Source organism: Solanum lycopersicum, chromosome 5 (assembly GCF_036512215.1).
Source record: "Solanum lycopersicum chromosome 5, SLM_r2.1".
NCBI lineage: Eukaryota > Viridiplantae > Streptophyta > Magnoliopsida > Solanales > Solanaceae > Solanum > Solanum lycopersicum.
The window spans coordinates 46,896,280-46,923,978 of NC_090804.1; the positions used below are offsets into that span (position 1 = coordinate 46,896,280).

Consider the following 27,699-nt stretch of genomic DNA (forward strand, 5'->3'; position numbering starts at 1 on the left):
TAATTACGACCTTAGTTTAGTATAATTGTGTCTCTAAGATTTTGGGCATAGGTTGAGGGGTACTTATGAATTTTTTCAATCTTTGAATAGAGACTTAGGAGTCTTCTAATGAACTTTAGCTTGGAATGACTACTTGATATGCCCTTCCAAGGATAATAAGATGATTTAAGACTTATGATTATTATGTGGGATTTATGTTTAGTGCTGAAATGGAAGCTCTCCCATATTAGAGATCCGGTCTAGTATCTATCTCCTATCTCATAAATATGTGTCATCATAGGTTTGTCTTAGATAAAATTAGCTAGTGTATCAACTAAAGCTAAAAGTTTATGATTCTTACCTTGGCAAGTAAGGACATGTATTTTTGATGTGGAATAAACACCGGATTTTATGTTATAGCTTGCATGGTCTATATGTTAGTTAGTGGCTACTTCCCATAATAATCAATTAAGGTTACTGATAGAAGTATCTCACATGTGTTTTCAAGATTATTTAACTTGCATTGACTGTGATCATGATTTATGTTTTCCAACATTTATCTTATGGTTTAGTTTGGTCATTGCATGTCATTTAAATTCCGTTTTAGCATGATTTTATAACTCTTATGCATAGCTATCATACTTGGCACATTCTGTGTATTAACACATAATCTTGCCACATTGTTTCACTAATTAGGGTCCAACTCTCCTATTCCGCATACTCGTGGCTAGTTCGTATCTTGTAACTTTTGAAGATTGTTGAGTCGTTATGTTTCGAGGATTAAGACTCTTTTAGCGATTTATGTCTTTTCTTTTGGATGTTGTATGTGATGGTGTTAGACATCCGTTACATTTTGTCAAATTTTTATGATATAAAACTGTCTTTGAACTCTCTAAATTCTATTATATTGTATAATGTATGCTAAATGACTTATATAGGGCCTCTCGGGGTCTTCTATGCCATGTCAGATCTAGGGCGTTGTACTTTGGGTAATGACAGTAACCTTTTAAAGTTGTCTTTCATAAGCTGTTCTTCTAGATAAAATGAACAAAGGATCATTCAACCATTTTAGTATGCTAAAGAACTGAAATTAAGTTACATGCAAATTAAATTAGTTTCCCACAAAATCATAGCAATAATTAAAGGAAGTGTGTCGAAAAGTACTCTGGTCCTTAAAAATTCATTGGGTTTGATACACTCCTCTCTTGGTTTGTTGACACTCCTGTATGAGATATTCATAGAAACCAAAGAGTTTAAATGTTTTTATTTATGACGTATGAGGTCATAGAAATTGAGCTTGAATATTTTTTTTATAAAGAAAAAGAATATGCCATGTTAAGAATGTTAGTAAGGATTTAGTTGTTGCCTTTGAAACTTATTATAGTTTTATATATGTGTTGCTTTGTATTCTATTAAAATCAAGCTTGTCACACCCCTTTTTTACTACACTTGTAGGGTTTGAAAAAGGTTTGTCTGTTGTAAAGCAATTTTGAATGTCACGTGGGCCCCAACTATTATGCATGCCATGTGGAACTTTCTTATTAGGAGAATATAATTCCTTTGACCAATTAGATGGCCAAGTTATACATTTCGTACATTAAGCTCATGGCTATATAGACACTATACGAAATGTGTGTGTGTGTGTGTGTGTGTGTGTGTGTATATATATATATATATATATATATATATATATATATATATATATTTACTCATTTTTCTTTTAGTTCATTAATCTTAATTTGTTTAGCAGTTATTTTATAACACATTATCAGCACGAGTCTCTATCACTTCAAGTAAAGACTTTAAAAGCCTCGAAGGTGTGAATTTTCTTTTTTAAATATTGTCTAATCTTTCGAAACTAGAATTTCTTAGTTTAGATATATCGGGAAAAATCTATCTATCATTGGTACTCGATGCACAAATTCATCTTGATGCGATGGGTCTAGCAGACACCATCCAAGAAAATAATCAGGCATCTAATCAAAACCGTGTAAAGGCATTGATATTTCTCCGTCATCACCTTGATGAGGGTTTAAAAATGGAATATCTCACTGTTAAAGATCATCTAGCGTTGTGGAATAATTTAAAAGATAGATATGACCACCTGAAGTTAGTAGTCTTTCCACAGGCACGTTATGACTGGATCCATTTGAGACATCAAGATTTTAAATCTACCAGTGAGTGTAACTCTTACATGTTTATCTCACAACTAAAATTATGCAGAGAAAATATCACTTACCATGATATGTTGGAGAACACATTTTTCACTTTTCCTGCCTCGAGTATGCTCCTGCAAAAATAACGAGAAATGGGATTTTAAAACGTTCAGAATTAGTTTCATGTCTCTTTGTTGCTGAAATTCATAATGATTTACTAATAAAAAATCATGAAAATCGACCTATTGGTTCTATGTCATATCCTGAAGTAAATGTGGGAAATTTTCACCAATCTAAGCATGGAAAAGGTCGTGGCCTCCAGTCGTGATCAAGGAAGAAATTTCAATCATGGTGATCGTCTTGCACTAAATAATAACCTTTACCACCAGCAATATAAAAAGAAGGATGCAAAGCATGAAGTGGTGCAGAAGAAAAATTCAGACAACAAGTGTTATCAATGTGAAAGAAAAGGGCATTGTTCATGTACTTGTGTACTCTAAGGAACCCCGTTGATCTATATCAAGATTCCCTGAAGGAGGTGAAAAATAGCGCAGAAGCCAACTTTATCTCTGAAGATAATGTTTAACCCATGCATCTAGATGTAGCGGATTTCTTTGAGAATCCCAAAGGAAAGGTAGATCACCTGATAGGTGATGGGTCTGTGATAATGTAAATATATTTCATTTTCATCGTTTAAATGAAGTTGTATGAATATGTTTTCCTAGTATTATAAATAAATAATAGTTTGTGTAATAGTAATAATATATAATGTTTGCTTCGTATGGATATCTCTCAAATTTTGTTTGGATCAATAATCAATCATAAAGATATTTGTGTAATTGATAGTGGAATAACATACACCATATTCAAAGATGAGAAATATTTCTCCTACTTTCTTGGAAGAAAAGCAAATGTTACTACAATTTCTGATAATTTGAACTTAATCAAAGGCTCCGTAAGAGCTACTAAATTTCTGTCTAAGGGGACAAAACTGTTACAGAAGATGCATTGTTTTGTTCTGAATCCCCAAGAAACCTGTTAAGATTTAAAGATATTCGCCGAAATGGATATCATGTTAAGACGATAAATAAAATTAATATTGAATACCTTCGTATTACCAAGATTGTCTTAGACCAGAAATATGTGTTAGAGAAATTATCAACTTTATCTTCTAGATTATATTATGCAAAAATAAGTACAATTGAAGCACACCTTATCATAAACCAGAAGTTTACTAACTTAAAGCTTTTGTACTTTGGCATGATTGAATAGGTAATTTTGGATCAATAATGATGAGATGAATCACTGAAAACTTAAATGGACATCCCTTAAAGAACGTGAAGATTCTTACTGGGCCATCACCAATGAAGATCAACATTGAATCCCCTCAACTTTTGGAACGAATACATAGGGATATCTCTGGACCTATTCACTCATCTAGTGGGTTGTTAAATATTTTATGGTCCTAATAGACACATATTCAATATGGTCTCATGTGTGCCTCTTATCATCTCGGATCCTAGAGTTTACAAAATTATTGGCACAAATAATACGATTAACAGCGCAATTTCCAGATAATCCCATTAAGGCAATTCGCCTTGATAATGATGGAAAAAATTCACATCCCAAGCTTTTGATGATTATTGATTATCAGTAGGGATAAAAGTTGAACAAAATTTAGCTCATGTTCATATTCAAAATGGCCTCCCTGAGTCATTTATTAAGCGCTTACAATTGATAGGAAGACATCCACTTATGAAAATTAAGTTGTGCACTATTGTTTGGGGTTATGCTATCTTACATGCAGCATCACTTGTTCATCTCAGACCGACTCATTATAATAAATAATTTTCATCACAATTGGTATTTGGTCATGAACCAAATATTGTTTATTTATGAATTTTTGGATGTGTTATTTGTGTGCCAGTAGCACTACCTCAGCGCACTAAGATGGCCCCTTAAAAAAGGTTAGGCATATATGTTGGGTGTGATTTACCCTCTATAATTCGCTATCTTGAGCCATTGATAAGAGATTTATTCACTGCAAGATTTGTAGATTGTCGATTTGATGAAACAAATTTTCCATAATTAGGGGAGAGAAAAGGGAACATAAAAGTGAAGTTCCATGAAAAGTTTAATCATTATCTCATTTTGATCCACGCTCCCCTATGCGTGAACAAGAGGTCAAAAAGATCATTCATTTGCAAAATATAGCAAATCAAATGTCAGACGCATTTACTGATTTGAAAAAGGATAACAAAGTCACATATTCCTGCACTGAATGTGCCTATGCGAATTAATGTCCCAAAAGGACCATCTACAAGTGTCATGGCTTCTGAATCACAAATACGCCTGAAGCGTGGCAGACCATTGGGTTCAAAGGATAAAAATTCTAGAAAAATAAGTACAAAAAATGACACTATAAAAAAATCTAGCAAAGAGATTCAAGATCGTATTAATCCTGATATTCCTGAAGATATCAGTGAACTTGAGACTCAAGTAAATGAATAACTTCAATAAGTTCTATAGATGATGGGATAAGTTTAGATCGATTGAAAATTATAATGAATTATGTTTTTGCATATAATGTTGCACTTCACAATATTCAAGACAATGAGTATCTTGAACCTTTATCTATCGAAGAATGTCAACGGAAATGTGATTGACTGAAATGGAAAGAGGCAATTCAATCAGAATTGAACTCACTTGCTAAACATGAGGTTTTTGAACCAGTAATATAAACGCCTAATGATGTTAAACCAATTGGATTTAAATAAGTCTTTTTACAAAAAAGAAATGAGATTGTAAGATACAAGGTACGCCTTGTTGCACAGGGATTCTCTCAACGACCCGGTGTCGACTATGAAGAAACATATTCACCGGTTATGAATGCAATAACTTTTTGATATCTCATCAGTTTAACTGTACATGAAAATCTTGAAATACATCTAATGGATGTGGTTACATCTTATCATTATGGTTCACTTAATAATGAAATTTATATGAATGTTTCGGAAAGAATTAAAATGCATGAAGCATATAGTTCAAAATCTCAAGAAATATGCTCAATCAGATTACAAAAGTCATTACACGACTAAAACAATCAGGGCGCATGTAGTATAATCGTCTCAGTGAGTACTTGATAAGAAAAGATTATATAAACGATGTCATTTGTCCTGGTATTGTTATTAAGAAAACAATATCGGGGTTTGTTATTCTTGTTGTTTATGTTGATGAAATTAATCTCATTGGCTCCAGAAGAGTTCCAAAAGGCAATTGAATATCTAAAGAAAGAATTTGAGATGAAAGATCTTGGAAATACAAAACTGTCTTGGTCCAAAAGTACCTTATCTTGGTGCAATTGACACACTTATGTATATTGCTAATGCTACGAGACCTAACATAGCGATCTACGAAGCAGTCTATTTTCGCTACTTCTTCAAATCATGTTGAGATAATAGTCATTCATGAAGCAAGTAGAGAAAATGTATGGTTAAGAACAGTAATACATTTTATTAAAGAAAGATGTGGTTTGAAGTGTGATTTCAAGATACTCACAGTGCCCTTTGAAGACAATATTGCATGCATAACTCAATTAAGAGGAGGTTTCATAGAAGAAGATAGAACGAAATACATTTTGCCAAAATTATTCTTCACACATGATCTCCAGAAGAATTGTGATATTGATGTGCAACAAATCCGTAAGTGATAATCCAGCAGTTTTATTTACCAAATCTTTACCAGCCCCAATTCTTGAGAAGATGGTTCACAAAATTGGAATGTGAAGACTTAACCATCTGAATCGTGATTTTTATCAGGAAGAGTAAAATACGCGTTGCACTCTTTTTCCTTAATTTCGATTTTGTCCCACTGGGTCATATTCTTTTTTTCCTTCAATTGTTCTTTTACATAGACATCCAAGGGGGAGTTTTGAAGCAATTTTGAATGTCACGTGGCCCCAACTATTAGAATTGTTACATCACTTGTAATGGTGTGCAAAACTATTATGCATTCCATGTGGAACTTTCTTTTAAGAGAATATCATCACCTGACCAATTAGATGGCCAAGTTATACATTTTGTACATTAATCTCATGGGTATAAATATCCACTATACGAAATAAATATATATACCGAATACATCGCTTTCTATCATTTTACTCGTTTTCCTTTTAGTTTATTAATCTTAATTTGCTTGTAGTTATTTTATAACATTGTCCAATTAAAATGACGTTTTGACAGAGATTATTCATTTATTATAAAGTCATAACTTGGAATTGAGTTTTGGTGTTTCAAGTCATCTTATTGAAATTTCTAATCAAAAGGAAGTTTTGACTCTATTAATTAATGATCTACGAACACGAAATTTAGATAAGAATTTTTATTGACCAAGGAAAAGGTATGAGGCATCCCTCAATCCCACGATTCTAGCATAATCGTTTATTAACTTATACTCCACTTAAATTAATGTTTGAATAAATTGTGTTATTAATTATGCCTATAATTCACATAAGATTTGTTGAACTTTCATTAATTTTACCCAAGACGGTTGCGACTTCAATTTTGACATAGTCGATCAAGACGTATAACTAAAAGTATAACTAACAAAATCTTTTTTTTAATTAAAAAATAATTTAATTAAACATATGATTTTTTCCTAAGATTTCAAATAGTTGCTCTCTAGGGAAGACCACGAACCCTTCATACTACTCTCGATAAAAGTGGTCCTTGGTTCTAGTAATCAAGTCCAGCTTGTCCTTTCAACCCTTTTTCTTGTTCATTGCCTGAAAAACCACCGGGAAACAAAAGGGCTTTTAGGAGAAAGTCGATGGATACATAGCACTTTCTTGCCGCCATCTTTTAACTGACTACCGGCAACGACCTTTTCTTCACAATGACTTTGTGAATAAGCTCCCGTCTAGTGTTAGCAAATGGGCGGGTTGGGTCAAATTTGGGTGGGTTAAAAATGAGTAAACATAAAATGAGTAATAATAGAATCTGTCCATATTTGATATGGGTAAAAAATGATTGGGTAATAAATAGGTTAGGCAAAATACTAGTTTACTCATATTTGCATGAATAAATAGCATTTTACCTAAGAATTCAATATGAAGAAGATATTTTAATCTTTTTTTAGATGAAAAATGTTGCACATGTTTCATTTAGTTTTATTGCATCATAAAAATAACGGGAAAGGACCTAAAATACCCTCGAAGTATTAGAAATGGGACAAAAATATCTTCTATACACATATTGGCTCCAAAATACCCTTGTCATCCACTTTTGGGTTCAAGATTGATCACTTATTTAATAATTTTAAATTAAAACTATTTAAATATTTTTATAATACTTGACGTCTCAACTACTGGAATTATAATTTAATTTATTAATATCATTTATAAGTAAACCCACTACCCACAAAATTAATAAACTGATTCTAATATAAAAATCTCCCTAAACACTACTAAAATACGACGAAATCACAGATTCATGAAAATGATATTCATAATTATTCGAGTTCGAATTGAAGCCCCAATTAAATTTAGGTTGAGCCGCTTATTTAGAAAGTCACTTTCACTAGGATTCTCTTTCAAGTTTGAATTTGAATTTCTTATTAAATGTAAAGAAGTAATACATCACGAATAATTAATGCACTTTTTAAAATATAATTTTATAAATATTTATGATTTGTTTTAAATATTAAAACTTTAATATATTATTCTTTTAAAAGAATTATCTATTAAGTAACATCACATAATTGAGACGAAGGAATAGTTAAGATAAACATAGTCGGACTTTTAAGTTTATCGATAATTTTTATTTAGACACTTCAATTATAATATATTTTGAATGAGGACTTGAATGTATATAATAATGTACTTCTAAAGACATTTTCGCCTCATATTTTTAGAAACACTCTTTGACAGTAGCTTTCTTATTGTTGCATTAGTAATGGGGGCGAGTTTATTAATTGGTGGGGTTTAATTAATAATGAGTAGGTAGTGGATTTGTTTATAAATAATATTAATAAGTTAAATTATAACAAATAGTTGAGCGTCACGCATTTTAAAAAATATTTAAATAGTTTAGATTTAAAATCGTCAAATAAGTGGTCAATTTTAAATTCAAAGGTGGATGACAAGGGTATTCTGGAGCCAATAGATAATTGAGAAGGGTATTTTGGAGCCAATAGGTGGATGGAGGGTAATTTTGTACCATTTCTATTACTTTAAGGGTATTTTAGACCATTTCCCGTAAAAATAAAAAAAATCTTATAACTTTTAATTTAAAATAAATTTATGAATAACAAGATAAAATTATTTTTAATTTCAAAGTAAATGAATATTTGCATTTTTGGACTAAAACATTCTTAATGCACTTTAAGCAATGTCAATATTAATATATAATTTGTTTATTTTACATTATTATTGATTATCCAATATAAAATTAAATAATTAAAAAATATAATTATAATTAACAAAAGAAATGTAAATTTGAATTATCTATATTTAGAGGGTCAAAGACTTCTCGTTTTCGATTATAAAGAAGAATAGTTAGTTTTATAGAATAACATAAAAAGGAAGAGAAGTTACACAATTTTTATTGATATCATAAATTTTGAGTGAGTAAAATTTAGAAATTTAACCTATTTGACTAATTCATATTTTACCCATATTTTTATGGATCAAATATGTATCAACCCATATTTTACCCATGTTAAAAATCACTCACCCAATCCATTAAAATATGGACATTTTTGATGAATCACCAAAAACTGGGCTCATTTTGCCGGCACTACTCCCGTTATAGCGCACTCTTCATCTAAGTAATGTGACGGTGAGCTTGTGTCACGACCCAAATCCGGGCCGCGACTGGCACCCACACTTACCCTCCTATGTGAGCGAACCAACCAATCTAAACCTTAACATTTCAATATAATATCAACATAAAGTAATGCGGAAGACTTAAACTCATTAATAAAATCAATAACTATTATTATCCCCAAAATCTAGAAGTCATCACCACAAGAACATCTACGATCAAATGACTAAACTAAGAGTATTCTAAAAGCTAAAAATACATAAGAAGCTAGTCCATGCCGGAAGTTCAAGGCATCAAGACTTGAAGAAGAAGATCCAGTCAAAGCTAGAAGCATTAGCTCACCCTGAATTTCCGGTGTAGAAAGACTGGCTTGAGTTACTGTTGAGTCGAAGGCGACGGCACGTTTGCTGCACTCCACAAATAAACAAGAAGAAAACATAAAAGTAGGGGTCAGTACAAAACACGGGTACTGAGTAGATATCATCGGCCAACTCAAAATAGAAAACAGTATATATCAGATAATATCATAAAATCAACTAATATCCTTAGCATGCAGCATTTACAGTTACCATAACCCTTGGTTACAACACCAAGCACATCAATGAGGACTCACGCCTCCTCATCATACTCATTTGGGAATTAGGTTCATTAGATTTGAATATATTATCATCTTTCAAGACTCGTTGTCTTTATTCCCCTCGTGTTGGTACGTGACACTCCGCTCCTCAATATGCTATCCTGGTGTCGGAACGTGACACCCGATCCATATTCTATCCTGGTGTCGGAACGTGACACTCCGATCCTCATATACTATCCTGGTACAGAAACGTGGCACCCGATCCATATACTATCCTGGTGTCGGAACGTGACACTCCGATCCTCATATACTATCCTGGTACCGGAACGTGGCACCCGATCCATATACTATCCTGGTGTCGGAACGTGACACCCGATCCATATATTCTATCCTGGTACCGGAACGTGGCACCCGATCCCCTAATCTCACCACTTTCGTTCATCAAGCCTTCTTTTATACCAAGGCATCATCATTAACAAAGTAGATTAGGGTTTCCTTTCAAGATTTGGGATTCAATAGCTTCATCATGCTTATTTATTCACAATTACATAATCACATCATTCATGCAAGCATACAATTAAGCATATAGAAGGTTTACAATACTACTAACACATATCATTCGTTATTAGGAGTTTACTACGAATAGTATGAAAACCATAACCTACCTCCACCGAAGAATTGAAATCAAGCAAGTTAATCCTCAAAGCTTGGTGCTTTCCTCTTCTCTCGATCGTTTCTCTCTCTCCCTTCTTGTTCTTTCTATTTTCTTATTCAAACCCTCTTTCTTTTACCCTAATTAGTATATAATTAAGAATAAAAGATGGAAATAATACCCCACTAATTAACTTAAGGTTACCTCTTTTAACCCCCAAGAATTTGAGTTATTAATATAAACCCACGAACTTTATAATTAAGGCAAGAATAGTCAAAAACGTCCCTTAAAACGTATCAAGAAATCCGACCCAGACTGGGATTGCGCAACCTGTGACGAGCCGTCGTGCCTGCGACGGTCCGTCCTGCAGGTCGTCGCAAAGTTCAGAGACCCAAATTTCCACCAAGGGCCTGTGACGGTCCGTCCTGTCATTTCGTTACAAAGTTCAGAGAGTCAATTTCAGCACCCAAATTTCAGAATTTCTAAGTGTTTTGGGATGAGACACCCTCGACGGTCCGTCGTGCCCATGATGTTCCGTCGTGGGTTCCGTCGTCTCAGCCTGTTTTTCCAGAAATAAAATCTGCTGCTCAAAACGACTAAACAGGTCGTTACATTAGATACCAATTTACCCCTCGTTCGTCCCCGAACGATCACAAGAAGGAAAACAAGGGCGAAAAGGAGTACCTGAATCTGTAAACAGATATGGGTATTTTTCTCGCATATCCGCCTCCTTCTCCCAAGTGGCTTCTTCAACCGGTCGATTCTTCCATTGCACCTTGATGGATGCAATCTCTCTTGACCTCAACTTGCGAACTTCTCTATCTAAAATAGCAACAGGCTCCTCCTCATAAGAAGAATTCTCATCAAGCAAAATGAATCCCAACGGATAATGTAATTTCCATCCCCATGATATCTTTTCAACAGAGACACATGGAATACCGGATACACTCCGGACAGCCCTGGAGGCAAGGCTAACTCATAAGCCACCTCCCCTACTCGCTTAAGTACTTCAAATGGACCAATATACCTTGGGCTAAGTTTCCTCGCTTACCAAATCGCATCACCCCTTTCATTGGCGAAACCTTCAACAAGACTTGTTCACCTTCCATGAACTCTAAGTCTCTAACCTTTCGATCTGCATATTCTTTTTGTCAACTTTGAGCCGCTAACAACTTTTCTTGAATAGATTTCACTTTATCTAAAGATTCTCTCAGAAGGTCAGTACCCCAAGGTCTAACCTCAAATGCATCAAACCACCCAATGGGAGACCTACACCTCCTCCCATATAGTGCCTCAAATGGAGCCATATCAATGCTCGAGTGATAGCTATTATTGTATGAAAATTCCGCTAAGGGTAAGAAGCTATCCCAATGGCCACCAAATTCTATCACGCACGCACGAAGCATATCCTCCAACACTTGAATCGTTCGCTCAGACTGACCATCGGTCTGAGGATGGAACGCAGTACTAAGGTCCAACCTAGTACCCAATTCCGCATGCAATGTTTTCCAAAACTTAGAAGTAAACTGCGTACCTCTATCTGATATGATGGATAGTGGAACCCCATGCAATCGAACGATTTCTGAGATATAGATCTTGGCTAACTTCTCTGCATTGTAAGTCACCTTTACCGGAATGAAATGAGCAGATTTAGTTAACCTATCAACAATCACCCAAATGGAGTCATACTTACCCATTGTCCTTGGAAGACCAACCACAAAGTCCATTGCAATTCTTTCCCACTTCCATTCCGGAATGGGCATTCTCTGAAGTGTTCCTCCGGGCCTTTGGTGTTCATACTTTACTTGTTGACAGTTTGGACACTTGGCAATAAAGTCAACAATATCACGCTTCATTCTACTCCACCAAAAGTGTTGTTTTAGGTCACGATATATCTTGGTTGCACCCGGATGTATAGAATACCTTGAACTATGAGCTTCTGTCAGAATAGTGTTGATCAAATCATCGACGCGGGGTACACATACCCTTCCCTTGATTCTCAAAACACCTTCCTCATCGATTTGTGCTTCCTTAGCCTCCCCTCGCAATACTTTATCTCGGATTCGCCTTAGTTTCTCATCATCAAACTGTTTTCCCTTAATTTTGTCAAGAAAAGAAGATCTTGACTCCACACTAGCCAATAATCCTCCCTTCTCATTTACTTCTAATCTCATCAAGTCATTAGCTAGAGTCTGAACCTCTCTAGCCAATGGGCGTCTAGAAGCTTGCAAGTGAGCTAGACTTCCCATGCTTCCCACCTTTCTACTTAAAGCATCCGCTACAACATTCGCCTTCCCCGGATGATACAAAATAGTGATGTCGTAGTCCTTCAGTAGTTCCATCCATCTCCTCTGTCTCAAGTTCAAATCTTTCTGAGTAAAGACATACTGTAGGCTACGATAATCCGTATAGATCTCACACTTAACCCCATATAAATAGTGTCTCCATTGCTTTAATGCAAACACCACCGCAGCCAATTCCAAATCGTGGGTCGGATAGTTACGTTCATGCACCTTTAGTTGCCTTGAAGAATAAGCAATCACACTCTTCTCTTGCATTAGTACTGCACCCAAACCAAAATAGGATGCATCACAATAAACAATGAAGTTCTTACCCTCTACTGGCAAGGTAAGGATAGGTGCGGTAGTCAACAAAGTCTTGAGCTTCTGAAAGCTTTCCTCACATTCGTCCGACCATACAAATGGAACATTCTGCTTAGTCAAGTTCGTCAATTGGGAAGCAATAGAAGAGAATCCCTTGACAAATCGACGGTAGTAGCTAGCTAACCCAACAAAGCTCCTTATTTCTGATACATTAGTAGGTCTTACCCAATTCTTCACTGTCTCAATCTTAGAAGGATCCACCATCACTCCATCCTTAGAAACCACGTGCCCCAAGAAGGACACTGCATCTAGCCAAAACTCACACTTAGAGAACTTGGCATAAAGCTTTTTCTCCCTCAACATTTCCAATACCATTCTCAAATGCTCTTCATGTTCCTTCTTGCTCTTTGAGTATACCAATATATCATCAATAAATACGATCACGAAGAGGTCCAAATATGGCTTAAAAATCTCGTTCATCAAGCTCATGAACGCAGGGGCATTCGTTAGACCAAAAGACATCACTACAAATTCGTAATGCCCATACCTCGTTCGAAAAGCAGTCTTTGGCACATCCGTTGCCCGTATTTTCAATTGATGATAACCGGATCTCAAGTCAATCTTAGAGAAGACACAAGCACCTTGTAACTGATCGAACAAGTCATCAATGCGGGGAAGAGGATACTTGTTCTTTATGGTTACCTTGTTTAGTTGTCTGTAGTCTATACACATTCGAAAACTCCCATCCTTCTTCTTTACAAACAAAACCGGAGCACCCCAAGGAGATGCACTTGGTCTAATAAAGCCTTTGTTTAACAACTCTTGAAGTTGGGCTTTTAACTCTCTTAACTCCGCGGGAGCCATTCTATAAGGGGGTATCGAAATGGGGCGTGTGCCCGGTTCGAGATCGATACAGAAGTCAATATCCCTATTTGGTGGCATACCAGGAAGATCTGCAGGGAACACATCCAGAAACTCACGGACCACTGAAACTGACTCAATCGAAGGTACTTGGGTAGTGTCATCCTTGAGATGTGCCAAGAAAGCTAAACACCCTTTACTAACCATTTTCTTAGCACGAAGAAAGGAGATGATACGCGCCGGATTGGAAGTGTAGTCACCCTCCCAAACTAACGGATCTGTCCCAGGTTTGGCTAACGTCACCGTTTTAGCATTACAATCCAAGATCGCAAATTGCGGAGAAAGCCAAGTCATACCCAGAATTACATCAAAATCATCCATTTCCAATATAACCAAATCTACATAAGTGTTGCTCCCCACAAATTTCACCAAACAAGACCTATATACCCTTTCAACTACCACAGACTCACCCACCGGAGTAGAAACACGAATAGGCATATCAAGTAATTCACAATGTAAATTTAGACCATTAGCAAATGAGGAAGATACATAAGAAAATGTGGATCCAGGATCAAACAATACAGAAGCCATGCAATCACAAACCAGAAGATTAACTGTGATGACAGCATCAGATGCCTCCGCTTCAGACCGCCCAGGGAAAGCGTAGCAATGGGCCCTCTCACCCGTCTGTCCGTTGCCCCTACCATGTTGTGATGTAGTGGCTCCAGGTTGCCCATCACCTCGGCCGTTCTGGTGACCACCATTACCTCGACCACCACGTCCTCCAGAATAACGGCCTCTGCCATGACCACCTCTACCTCTAACATTTGGAGGTCTGTAACTCTGTTTTGGACAATATCTCTTAATATGTCCAATCTCCCCACATCCATAGCACTCTCTGGGTTCATGCATAGGTCTCTCAGAGAAGTGTTGACCGGTCGGAGGTGGACCCCCAACTACAGTCTGTAGTGAAGACTGAATGGGTCGAACTGCGTAACCTCCGGAACCTTGTCCTCTAGAGTAAGAACCATTAAACTCACCTCCCTTTCGAAACCTTTTTGATGTCGATGTCAAGGTGAAGTCATCGGGCTTCACTCCTTCCACCTCTATCACGAAGTCTACCACTTCTTGGAAGGATTTTGCTGTAGATGCTACCTGTAAGGCCGAAATTCGCAACTCTGATCTCAACCCCTTCACAAACCGGCGAATCCTCTCTTGTGGACTGAAACATAGTTGGGTGGCATACCGGGTTAATGCACAAAACTTAGCCTCATATGCATTGACCGACATCCTACCTTGCTCTAGGCTCAAGAACTCATCCCTTTTCCTATCCCTCAAAGTTCGGGGGATATACTTCTCCATAAACAAGCTAGAGAATGAGGCCCAAGTCATAGGTGGTGCCTCTGTTGGTTGACACTCAATATGTGACCGCCACCATATTTTGGCGTTCCCTTGAAACTGATAAGTCACAAACTCCACACCAAACCGTTCTACTATACCCATCTTGTGTAGTAGCTCGTGACAGTCAACCAGAAAATCATAAGCATCCTCCGATTCAGCACCCTTGAAGACCGGAGGTTTCAATTTCAAGAACTTACTGAAAAGTTCATGCTGATCATTTGTCATTATAGGCCCAGTAGTCAGACGTGGAAATGTGCCTATGTCCAATGAGGCATCCATACGAGGAGCCATAGTGGCTGCATGTTGTACTTCTGAAACCGGAGGTGTTGGCGCAGAAAACACTGGAGGTGCCTGACCTTGATCAGACAACCCACTGAGATAAGCCAGAACCTGATTGATCAACTATGGGGTAGGTTGGGGTGGCATTTCCTCATTCTGCACTTGTTCATTCTCCCCATCCTCCCCTTCTCTTACTACTTCTTCAGTCGGTGGAGGAGTCACCGCCCTAGTATCAGATGGGTTAGGTGCTCGTCCTCTTCCTCTAGAGGACGTCCTCCCACGACCTCTACCACGGCCTCTTGCCGTTGCTCTTCCTCGAGCCACAGCCCCAGTGGCTGGCTCAGACGCACCCTGTCCTGCGGGTGCTGGTGTTGGTGTTGGCGTAGTCGTTGCTCTAGTTCTAACCATCTGCGAAAGAGAGTGAAGATGGTCAGATACCAATTTGTATCACCTAGATACCAATTGGATTCATGTAGTAGCACGAAAGGAAGAAAGAAAGAATGGAATTTTCCTAAAGTCCTATAGCCTCTCAAAGAAAAGTAAAGGCGTCCCCCTACCGTTCCTTAAGACTCTACTAGACTCGTTCTTGTGTGATGAGACCAACGAACCTAACGCTCTGATACCAAGCTTGTCACGACCCAAATCCGGGCCGCGACTGGCACCCACACTTACCCTCCTATGTGAGCGAACCAACCAATCTAAACCTTAACATTTCAATATAATATCAACATAAAGTAATGCGGAAGACTTAAACTCATTAATAAAATCAATAACTATTATTATCCCCAAAATCTGGAAGTCATCACCACAAGAACATCTACGATCAAATGACTAAACTAAGAGTATTCTAAAAGCTAAAAATACATAAGAAGATAGTCCATGCCGGAAGTTCAAGGCATCAAGACTTGAAGAAGAAGATCCAGTCCAAGCTAGAAGCATTAGCTCACCCTGAATTTCCGGTGTAGAAAGACTGGCTTGAGTTACTGTTGAGTCGAAGGCGACGGCACGTTTGCTGCACTCCACAAATAAACAAGAAGAAAACATAAAAGTAGGGGTCAGTACAAAACACGGGTACTGAGTAGATATCATCGGCCAACTCAAAATAGAAAACAGTATATATCAGATAATATCATAAAATTAACTAATATCCTTAGCATGCAGCATTTACAGTTACCATAACCCTTGGTTACAACACCAAGCACATCAATGAGGACTCACGCCTCCTCATCATACTCATTTGGGAATTAGGTTCATTAGATTTGAATATATTATCATCTTTCAAGACTCGTTATCTTTATTCCCCTCGTGTCGGTACGTGACACTCCGCTCCTCAATATGCTATCCTGGTGTCGGAACGTGACACCCGATCCATATTCTATCCTGGTGTCGGAACGTGACACTCCGATCCTCATATACTATCCTGGTACCGAAACGTGGCACCCGATCCATATACTATCCTGGTGTCGGAACGTGACACTCCGATCCTCATATACTATCCTGGTACCGGAACGTGGCACCCGATCCATATACTATCCTGGTGTCGGAACGTGACACCCGATCCATATATTCTATCCTGGTACCGGAACGTGGCACCCGATCCCCTAATCTCACCACTTTCGTTCATTAAGCCTTCTTTTATACCAAGGCATCATCATTAACAAAGTAGATTAGGGTTTCCTTTCAAGATTTGGGATTCAATAGCTTCATCATGCTTATTTATTCACAATTACATAATCACATCATTCATGCAAGCATACAATTAAGCATATAGAAGGTTTACAATACTACTAACACATATCATTCGCTATTAGGAGTTTACTACGAATAGTATGAAAACCATAACCTACCTCCACCGAAGAATTGAAATCAAGCAAGTTAATCCTCAAAGCTTGGTGCTTTCCTCTTCTCTCGATCGTTTCTCTCTCTCCCTTCTTGTTCTTTCTATTTTCTTATTCAAACCCTCTTTCTTTTACCCTAATTAGTATATAATTAAGAATAAAAGATGGAAATAATACCCCACTAATTAACTTAAGGTTACCTCTTTTAACCCCCAAGAATTTGAGTTATTAATATAAACCCACGAACTTTATAATTAAGGCAAGAATAGTCAAAAACGTCCCTTAAAACGTATCAAGAAATCCGACCCAGACTGGGATTGCGCAACCTGTGACGGGCCGTCGTGCCTGCGACGGTCCGTCCTGCAGGTCGTCGCAAAGTTCAGAGACCCAAATTTCCACCAAGGGCCTGTGACGGTCCGTCACACCTGTGACGGTCCGTCCTGCCATTTCGTTACAAAGTTCAGACAGTCGATTTCAGCACCCAAATTTCAGAATTTCTAAGTGTTTTGGGACGAGACACCCTCGACGGTCCGTCGTGCCCATGACGTTTTGTCGTGGGTTCCGTCGTCTCAGCCTGTTTTTCCAGAAATAAAATCTGCTGCTCAAAACGACTAAACAGGTCGTTACAGCTTGTAGCCACAAATCCTCAAGAACACATAATATATGGACTTTGATCATTAACTAAGACTCCATTTGGATTGGCTTCAAAAAGTAGTTTCTAATTCAAAAATAAAATAAATAAACTTAAATAATTTTTAATTCAAAAAAATAAAAAGTAGAAGCAAACCTAATTTTGATTTTGATTTATTTTAACTCATTTTGAACTTATTTTAAGTCATTTTTGACCTTGTTAAACACTTCCTAACTTATTTTAAATCACTATTGACATATTTTAAGTTATTTTTTATATTTGTCAGATACTTCCTATAGTCATTAACTGACTTAAAGGTATGTTTGACCGAATTCTATGTCAATCCAAAGATTTGGTCTAGAATTACGTTTCTCAAACCAATGAGTGATAGTTTAGATATGTTTTTCATATTCCCAATAATTTAAGTTCGAAACTCAAAATATAAGAAGAAGAATAATAAATGCTTTTAACACTTAACCTATAACTATTTATGATAAAAGACATTAATTAATAACCTAATAAATTTGGTATCCGAGTGACTCGTGTATAAAATTACATTGCTACAATAGAACGATAACTTTACACTGTTGGTTGTAATCCATAGAGAAAAAACATTCAATTCCAACTACGGTTATTAACACATATAGTTGTGCTCTAAAGATAATAAGACAACAGCTGGGCTACTTGGGCAAATCAAAATTTGCTAGAAAATCACATTACTTAAGATAATGATGATAACTCCTATACATTTAGCATCCTTTAAAAATTAGTTAAAAGGGATTTTTACACTAACCACAAAACTAATTGCCAGAAAAATGTATATTTTGTATATTAATGTATTATGTGCATACAATATACGCATCTTATGCATAGCTAGTGTAGATCTTATGTATTTTTGACTAGCAATTGTAATTATTATCGACGAAGGACAAAATTGCAACATTCCCAATTAATCCACATATGAGCTACAATTATACTGATCAAAGTTGTGGCCTGCAGAGAATAGATACACGGAAAAAAAGGGCAAACAGTCCCAAATCAGTCATCATCCACCAAAATTTTCGAGCAGGTCAATCCCATAATCTAAACAGCTGGATAAAATGCTTCTTTTCTGCCAAAAGACGAGAATCAGAAATGCTAAAACTACAGAAGAACGATAAATTTAGGCCATCGTCATATTTGAAACAAGTGATCATTTAATTTATGTCACTACTACTCTGTATTATGGTTGATCTAGAAGTGTTCTCTTCATTTGCCCCTAATTTTGACTTGCAGAACCCATTGGACTTTACCTTCTGGCAATGGAATGGACCTCGGCATCCTCAGTGGGACTTCAAACTCACCCATCACGTGCAAAGGTGTATCCAGAACTAAATGTTCAGGTTCAATATGAACAGAGATCTGTCTCGCCACCTGATAAAGAAGAAAGAATTATGGCCACACGCAACTAGCATTACGTTTTGAGCGTTACCTTAATATAACTGAGAAGCAGAAAATTAAAAATTTCATTCTAGAATTAACAAACAAAACTCACCTCTGAATCACAAACCCAATGTAATGACAAAAGAAAGAAAAAAAATAACGAGGTTTTGACAACTACTCAGGTACCCTCAATTGTATATTCCTGTACTTCTATCAATAATGGAAATTAAAGACGGTGGACATAAGGCTACCCACCTAAGTAGGGCTTTACATAAGAGAGGGGAACCCATTACGAGGAGACATGTCAAATTCTCTCCTCTTTTTTTTTCTTTGGTGAGTAAAGAGACATGTCACTCATATATCAGTCTCCCATCAGATGCCTTTTCAAGGTCAATCTTGGAGATAGTATTTTTACAGAAACCAACAGCAATATTGCCCAAATTGTTATTATCAAGTTACTAAACAAAGTCAGGTGTCTCAAAGTCACAAGAGGAGGTAGATAGTGATATATTGTGGAAAAGTTTGGCCCTATACTCCCAAAAGGAAATCATATGGATGCTAAACCATAATATCCCTAGCAAATATGTGATATTCCCTATAAGTTTCAAAACTCCTCAAATCAGCTCTTCATGGCATTATATGATGTGGTCTTGCAGAAAAAAGTCCCAACTTTGCAGGACACAAAATTATGCCTCTTGTCAACCACCAATAGAAGGATATGGGCCAATTAATTGGAAATGCGAATCAAAGAAAGATTTGTCTCGTACATAGAACCAAAAATAACATCCAAATACTAATGGAGGTTTGACAGTGTAGTTGGTCATACAGTAATTATCATCCAACATAAAGTTTGCAAAACTAAAGTTGGATTCCCTTTATACACACACAGAGAAGCATATATGTGTGTGTACTACTTCCATTCAATTTTATTGAGTGTACTTCCTTCATATCATCAGAAAAACCTCCCTCTTACATAATATCATTGCAAAGGGGGTTTATATAGGTGCTACTAGGTCTTCTAGAGTCGCACCAATTAACTACTTCCACACACTTGAATCTAATCATATTGATACCATAAGTCACCTAGACAATACAAAATGATCATGCACCTAGGATAACTAAAAGGCATAAATCTAGACACTCAAACATTTAAGTTTACTATTTTCAACATTATTTTCGAACTTCAATTTCTTCTCAAATTCTTCAATCTTTCTTGACAATTACAGTTTCATTTGCAGCATTCCCTTTTGTGTATAGACCAGAAAGAAAATCCACGTAAAGAGAACACTATAACAGCTGTACGGAACAGCAAAAAGAGAAAGAAAGTTACGGCCAAATCCCGGCGAGGGGATAGGCTTCCTCAAATAACTTAATTGGCTGTTGGGACCAAATAGGAAACAGAAAAATGTCAAGAAATTGGTAAAAAGCTGAGATTACTAGAGCTAAAGACAACTGACAAGACTGAAAAACAGCATCAATTTTAGTTCCCCAAACGAAAACCTTTAGTCTATTTCCTGCATACTGTGTTAGTTTTATAAACTTCCATACTAAAAACATTTCTTTGTTTTAATGATTAATACTCCTTCATACACATCCTTCTTACTGAACTAGAAAAGAAAAACATTTGAAGCTCATAGCATTAGTTATAGGTATATGCCTCATGCCAAAGATCACAACATAAATTTCCTACACCTGACTGTCTTCAGCCAATTAGGCCTTGGGTAACATGTCCCCGTTAAAACATTGATGTTGATCCTAGTTCAGTTATAGGGAAATCAAGAAGCCCAGAGATACTAGGCTAGCTGACTCAAGCTACAGAAAACAATCAGAAGTCTTCTAGAATAGCTGTTAGCAATCATGTTCATAGGAAATGCAGAGACCATCAATCTTCATTAGTAAGAGAATGAACTAATTTTTCCACAATCAGCAGTGGTGCAAATCATACTGTAGCTACTACGCTTGTGCAAAGTAATCTTATAGTGCCTGTTCAGATTGAGTCATATATGAGGTCTCAAAAGGTACTCCAAAAGTCTATCTTAGACATTTTTCAGCAGAAAAGTGATTCTAGCTTAAAGGGATTGAAAATGGGTAAGGATTTATAGCAAATTGGAATACGAAGTAGCAAATATGAAGAGAGTAGTTGCCATATATAGTGCTGACAAACACTTCCAGGAAAATAGAACCAGGAAATGAAGACATGACCTATAATTATTGGGATACAGGAACAATGATTAACCAACTTATCAAAACTCAAAAGGCTTTAGCATTTGAGCCTAATAGGAGAAAACAAAAAAAAGAAGGAAGAAAGAGATAAAAAATGTCAGCATTACTCTTACCATCCAAGAAACATCACAAGTAAGATTAGAACCATAGAGCTTTTATTTTTCTTTTGGGATAAATAAAACAAGATTTTTTTTTTCAGGAAGTCAAGAAGTTTCAGTTTCTTCATTTGAGAGCCCAAATCTCCGTGTTCATTTTTTTTTAACGCATTTAACTAACAAGCCAGTATGAAGTCAGGTCTTCCAGTGAAGTTGAAAGAATTCCACCATTCTCTAATTCTATCAGTTTCTTCCGAACCTAGCCACCAATTTTCAAACTTTGAAATAATTTTTGTTCCTGTTCCATGAACCAGCTTGCAATGCTAGTAAGGGTGATCCGACATATTCCTGTCAATCCTAGAGGCTATTACTTGGTTGTCCCTTTATACCGGGTGAAAATGGCATCCTTCAGTTGAAGATTAATAAGGTTCTTACTGTATTACTGAATATAAAATCCTTGCCAACCTGAGTTTAAAAATCAATGAGAAAATAAACTAGCTTATCCACTAAGCTATTTTAATATCCAGGAGAAACCAAGCTATTTTTTGGGATAATCAAGAAATCCCCGATGGCCACTGGTGCACAGTTCAATGTTCGATGCTGATGCGCCACCCAGATTTAAAAAATCAACTTGCTCTGCCAGTAAAGAAAAGCAAGAACCACAAGTATGAACTTCCGTAAATTTTCTTTCCCCGAGCGCGCCACATTTTTGCTGAAGTTTATCAATAAAAATGTTAAAGAGTATAAAGACAACAAGTCAGGAACAAAGTATTACCTCAGCCACAATTTCATCTTTTCCAATAGATTCCTGAATAAAAGTCCTACCATTGTCATCTTTCGCCAATGGTTTCTTCGCGAGCTTTCTTAGCACCTGAAAAGAATTTTGAAGTTCAGATAAATGATATAGAAGCAAATAACTATGATAGCTCCATTACCAAAGGTATCTGAGACGGTTAAAAAGAGCCAAGGGGTAACTCTTAAATCTTGAAAACACTATCAGTATAGCATGATCCTGTCACTGCTACAATAACTTTATACCAGTTAGGTTGTTAATATCTACAGGTTGTGTGAGCTAAAGGACGATCAGATAGTTTTACTTTCCTCTTCGATATTCTCTTTGAAGAAATCGCAGGGATAACTCTCAGGATAGTAAAAAGTTCATGATGAATAAACGAGAGACATGATATAAAAATACTGATAAATCATTAATGAAGATCTGTTTCAAAATTTCAAAGAGCTTTAGCATAAGATACTGACCAGCATAGTTCTATCCAGGCGGTTTGCTGCCATCTGGTATTCTTTCATCTTATCTTCCTTGGTTGCTGGAACTATTTTAACCTCTTCAACTTCCTCACGTTGGTAAATCTGGCAGAGAGGCAACATATTTGAAACACTAAGAAGATGAATACATCATTTTCACAAGAATGTGATCAATATAAAAAAGGAAATCATAGAGAGAGCTAATGTCATTTTACTTTATTCACAAATGACCCCATTTACAATGTGAAGGCCAAACGGCCAATGAATAGTATGCATTGTTGAACATAAAACATGCCAGGGTATACCACATACTAACAGAGGAAAATTAGCATATTTGTCCCAACATACTCCGCCTTTTTAAATGTAGATACACTAAGATATTTGTTTATCATGTGACATAAAAAATGAAAATATGCAGAGGAAGAAAGAAAAGAATCCACTTCCTTCCTTACTATGGTATGCCCAAAAATAAAAGTGGAACACATCAAAGCGCAATGACACAAATTATCAGTGACCTCTTACATAATATTTGTGAACCTTATGTGCATGATTTGTTAGTATTTTAAAAAGAAAGAACTGACCACATCAAAAATCTACAAAAGGTCTTCGAAAGGTTAAGGAAACACCAACTAATGATGAAGCTGAAAAAATTGTGCATTCCTGATCAGGCAGAACCGCAGAAGCCATAAATCATTAGCACAATAGAATAGATATTTCTTATATGATCCCTATTACTAAAGCCTGCTCTTTCTTTGAGATATGTAACGAGCAGCCTAAAATGCTTGTCCCTATTGTATTTGAAAAAGACCCAATAAACAAGTGTTGCAGAAATTTCTCCTTCTCAATGAGTACAATGGGAAAAAGGAAATTTAATGTCATTCAAATTCCTACTGGATATGAATTGATGACAGTATTGTATCTATTTTTTTATCTTCTTTTTTTTTATATTAAGAGTACTTTATCTCTTTGGAGATGACAAACTTGTATCGTGATACTTATATCAGTTTTATCAAAAGCCAAAAGTGCAAACAAGCTCTAGGGGTCCATTGACGCTTTAAGAGCAACGAAAATGTAGAAAATACAAGTATATATGTTTAGTCCAAGACTAATAATTATAAGAACGAATAAAAAATATATGGACAAATAAATTGAAAAAAATTATGATAAAGTGAAATATCAATAATTTAGTGTCACCTCATTGGCAAGGAAAAGTATGTCTTAGAGCTTTGATGAGGCGAAGCACTCAACACATTTAGAGCATCGTTGGAGTGGTTAAGTGCGCCTTTGACAACACTGGCTAATAATATAATAAGTATTACATGAGCGGAACAGCTTTACTTGCATTGCAATTGTACTCAAAGAAATGACACACAAAAAGAGGAGCAAGTTCCAAGGCTACTAGATTCAGGAAACTTTGTGCTCATTAAAGGGTATACCAAATTCCTGTCTAAGGTACATTAACGTCTCATACACGTAAATTTTATTCAGGACATGAGAATAAAAGAAACAACATATCAAATTTCTCACAATTACATAATTGAATTCAGAGCATTATCAATATTTAGAACCGAACACTGGCAGTACAAATGAAAGGAAGAAAACCTTTCGTTGATCTTCCATGAGATGCCTGTACTTGTCAATATTGGGTACAGCCAGCAATTTGGGCATAAGATGGTTTCGAAAATACCCAGGTGCAACTCTCACAGTTTCCCCTGCTTTTCCAAGCTTATCTATGCCCTGCTTATCAAAACGCAATATTGAACAAGAATCAGGTCGTAATTGCAAAAGGGTCAGCCAGATCAGTTCAAAATGAAACAATCAAATAGTAAAAAAAACCATAAATATCGATAAACAAAAGAGAGAATCTGGACGCCGTTGTCTGTGCAAATTGTAGTAAACTATAAAGGGCAATTGGATGAATGAATTAGTAAAATTACTTACAGTAGTGAGAATGACTTGTAGTTTTCTGTATCGAACACCTTGGGCGGCGTAAAATAGTGGATGGTGTAAATGTACTTCTCCACCTTCGCAATTCTGGAAGATAGCAGCTGGGGTTTTCACATTCTTCAGCTGTTGCCGGAGAGTATTCCTACCATATTGCAGGCAAGCCATTTCTCACTCTATGCTGTTGTGACGGCGGACGGCGCACGGCGGACGGTGAAAGAAGTAGAACGAAGAGTTGCTTGACGGCGAAAGGTATGAAGTCGGGTTTTTCCACCTTTGCCCTTTCTTCTCGTTTTCTTTTCTGTGATATGTGATTATGCAAATGTTTGTACGAACTAATTTTTTTTTATGCATTTTTAAAATGACTTATTAAAAAAATGTTTTTTGAAAAAAAATAATAATTTGTGTTTGTTATAGAATCAAGATTATAAGAAAAAAACAAGAACAGTAGATGTAGGAGAAGATTTTTTCTTCTTATTTAAGTATATGTAAGTTTCATACAATAGTGAAAGAACAATCCTGTTTATAGAGTGAGAGATCACTCCAAAGGTTACCATATTAAGTATCATAATAGATAGATATATTTTTATCTCAAAAGATTCATGAAGCCTAGTGAATATGAACGGTTGTTCATGTACTAATTTTATGGACTATCCACTTATTCAATAGATTTATAACACTCCCCCTTAGATGTCCATAGATATTGTGCCTCATTAAAACCTTACTAGAAAAAAAATTCTAGGGAAGGAACAAGAGTACACATATCTTTTGATACGCATTATTTGTTGCCTCATTAAAAACCTTTCTAGGAAAACCCAGTGGGACAAAACCCAGATTAAGGAAAAAAATACAGTGCGTATTTTACTCCCCCTGATAAAATCCACGATTCAGATGGTTAAGTTTTCGCATTCCAATTTTGTGAACCATCTTCTCAAGAGTTGAGGCTGGTAAAGATTTGGTAAATAAATATGCTGGATTATCACTCGAACGAATTCGTCGCACATCAATATCACCATTCTTCTGGAGATCATGTGTGAAGAATAATTTTGGTGAAATGTGTTTCGTTCTATCTCCTTTTATAAAGTCTCTTTTTAATTGAGCTATGCATGCAACATAGTCTTTAAAGAGTATTGCGGGTATCTTGACGTCACACTTCAAACCACATCTTTCTTTGATATAATATATTACTGATCTTAACCATACACATTCTCTACTTGCTTCATGAATGACTATTATCTCAGCATGATTTGAAAACTTCGTAGATCACCACACTGGAAATTGCGCCTTTAATCTTATCATTTGTGCCAATAATTTTGCAAACGCCAGGTTGCGAGATGATAAGAGGCACACATGAGACCATCTTGAAGATGTGTCTATTAGGACCATAAAGTAACTAAATGACCCACTAGATGGGTGAATAGGTCCACAAATATCCCCATGTATTCTTTCTAAAAAATTGAGGGGATTCAATATTAACCTTCATTGGTGATGGCCTAGTAATCAATTTGCCTTGGCAACAAGCAGCACACAAAAACTCATCATTTGTAAGAATCTTCAGGTTCTTTAATGGATGTCCATTTGAGTTTTCAATGATTCGTCTCATCATTATTGATCCAGGATGACCTATTCGGTCATGCCAAAGCACAAAAGTTTTGAAGTCAGTAAACTTCTGGTTTACGATAGAGTGTGCTTCAATCATACTTATTTTTGCATAATACAGGTCAGAAGATAAAGTTGATAATTTCTCCTACACATATTTCTGGTCTGAGACAATCTTGGTAATTCCAAGGTATTCAACATTCATTTCATTTATTGTCTCAACATGCTATCCATTTCGGCGAATATCTTTAAAACGTAACAGGTTTCTTGGGGACTTAGAAGAGAACAAAGCATCTTTTATGATAAGTTTTGTCCCCTTAGGCAAAAATATAGTAGCTCTTCCGGAGCCTTCTATTAAGTTTGAATTACCAGATATTGTAGTAACATTTACTTTTCTTCTAAGCAAGTAGGAGAAGTATTTCTCATCTTTGAATATGGCGTGTGTTGTTCCACTATGAATTACACAAATATCTTCATGATTGATCATTGAGGTATCCATATACACTTCAAGATAAAAGATATAAAAGAAATAAACATTATAATATTATTACTAAAAAAAACATTACACAACCTTTTAGTTATTTACAAGTCTAGGAAAATATATTCATACTAGTTCATATAAACGACGAAAATTAAATATATTTACATTATCACAGACCATCACCTATCAGGTGATATATCTTTGCTTCGAAATTCTTAAAGAAATTCGCTACATCTAAATGCATAGGTTCAACAGTATCTTCCGCAATAAAGTTAGCTTCTTTGTTAATTTTCACCTCCTTCGGGGAAGCTTGATATAACTCAACCAGGTGCCTTGGCGTACGACAGGTACTTGACCAATGTCCTTTTCCTCCACATCGATAACATTTTGTTGTCTGAATTTTTCTTCTGTACTACGTCATGTTTTTCATTCTTCTTTTACACTGCTGGTGTTGAAGGTTATTATTTAGTGCAAGATGATCACCACGATTGAAATTTCTTTCTCGACCACGACCACGGTCACGACTGGGGTCACGACCTTTTTCACACCTAGATTGGTGAAAATTTGTCGTATTTACTTCACGAAATGGCATGGACCTAGTAGGTCGACTTTCATGATTTTTCATCAGTAAGTCATTATGTTGTTCAGCAATAAGGAGATGTGAAATTATTTCGGAATACTTTTTAAATACCATTTCTCGGATGCTGCAGAAGCATACTCGAGGCAGGAAAAGTGAAAAACTTTTTTTCTAGCATATCATGGTCAGTGATATTTTCTCCATATAATATTAATTGTGAGATAATTTCAAACATGGAAGAGTTATACTCACTGATTGATTTAAAATCTTGAAGTCTCAAGTGAATCCAGTCATAACGTG

The 27,699-nt window shown here is 36.2% G+C and overlaps 1 protein-coding gene across 4 annotated transcripts; it reads right to left on the minus strand.

The window, feature by feature from the left end:
- Positions 1 to 16,067: 16,067 nt before the first annotated feature.
- On the minus strand, positions 16,068 to 25,072 carry LOC101248877 (uncharacterized). Of its 4 annotated transcripts, none has more exons than XM_069298071.1 (6): positions 24,740 to 25,072; positions 24,401 to 24,535; positions 22,796 to 22,903; positions 22,314 to 22,409; positions 19,091 to 19,211; positions 16,068 to 16,341 (listed from the first exon to the last, which is right to left on the minus strand). In XM_069298071.1, exons 1-6 carry the CDS (start codon positions 24,908 to 24,910, stop codon positions 16,310 to 16,312), a joined length of 663 nt encoding a protein of 220 aa, XP_069154172.1. In that variant the 5' UTR covers positions 24,911 to 25,072; the 3' UTR covers positions 16,068 to 16,309. The 4 variants fall into 4 exon arrangements, with proteins under 4 accessions (XP_069154172.1, XP_004239611.2, XP_004239612.2 ...); XM_004239563.5 differs by lacking the exon at positions 16,068 to 16,341 and adding an exon at positions 18,711 to 18,791; XM_004239564.5 differs by lacking the exon at positions 16,068 to 16,341 and adding an exon at positions 18,711 to 18,909.
- Positions 25,073 to 27,699: the final 2,627 nt, after the last annotated feature.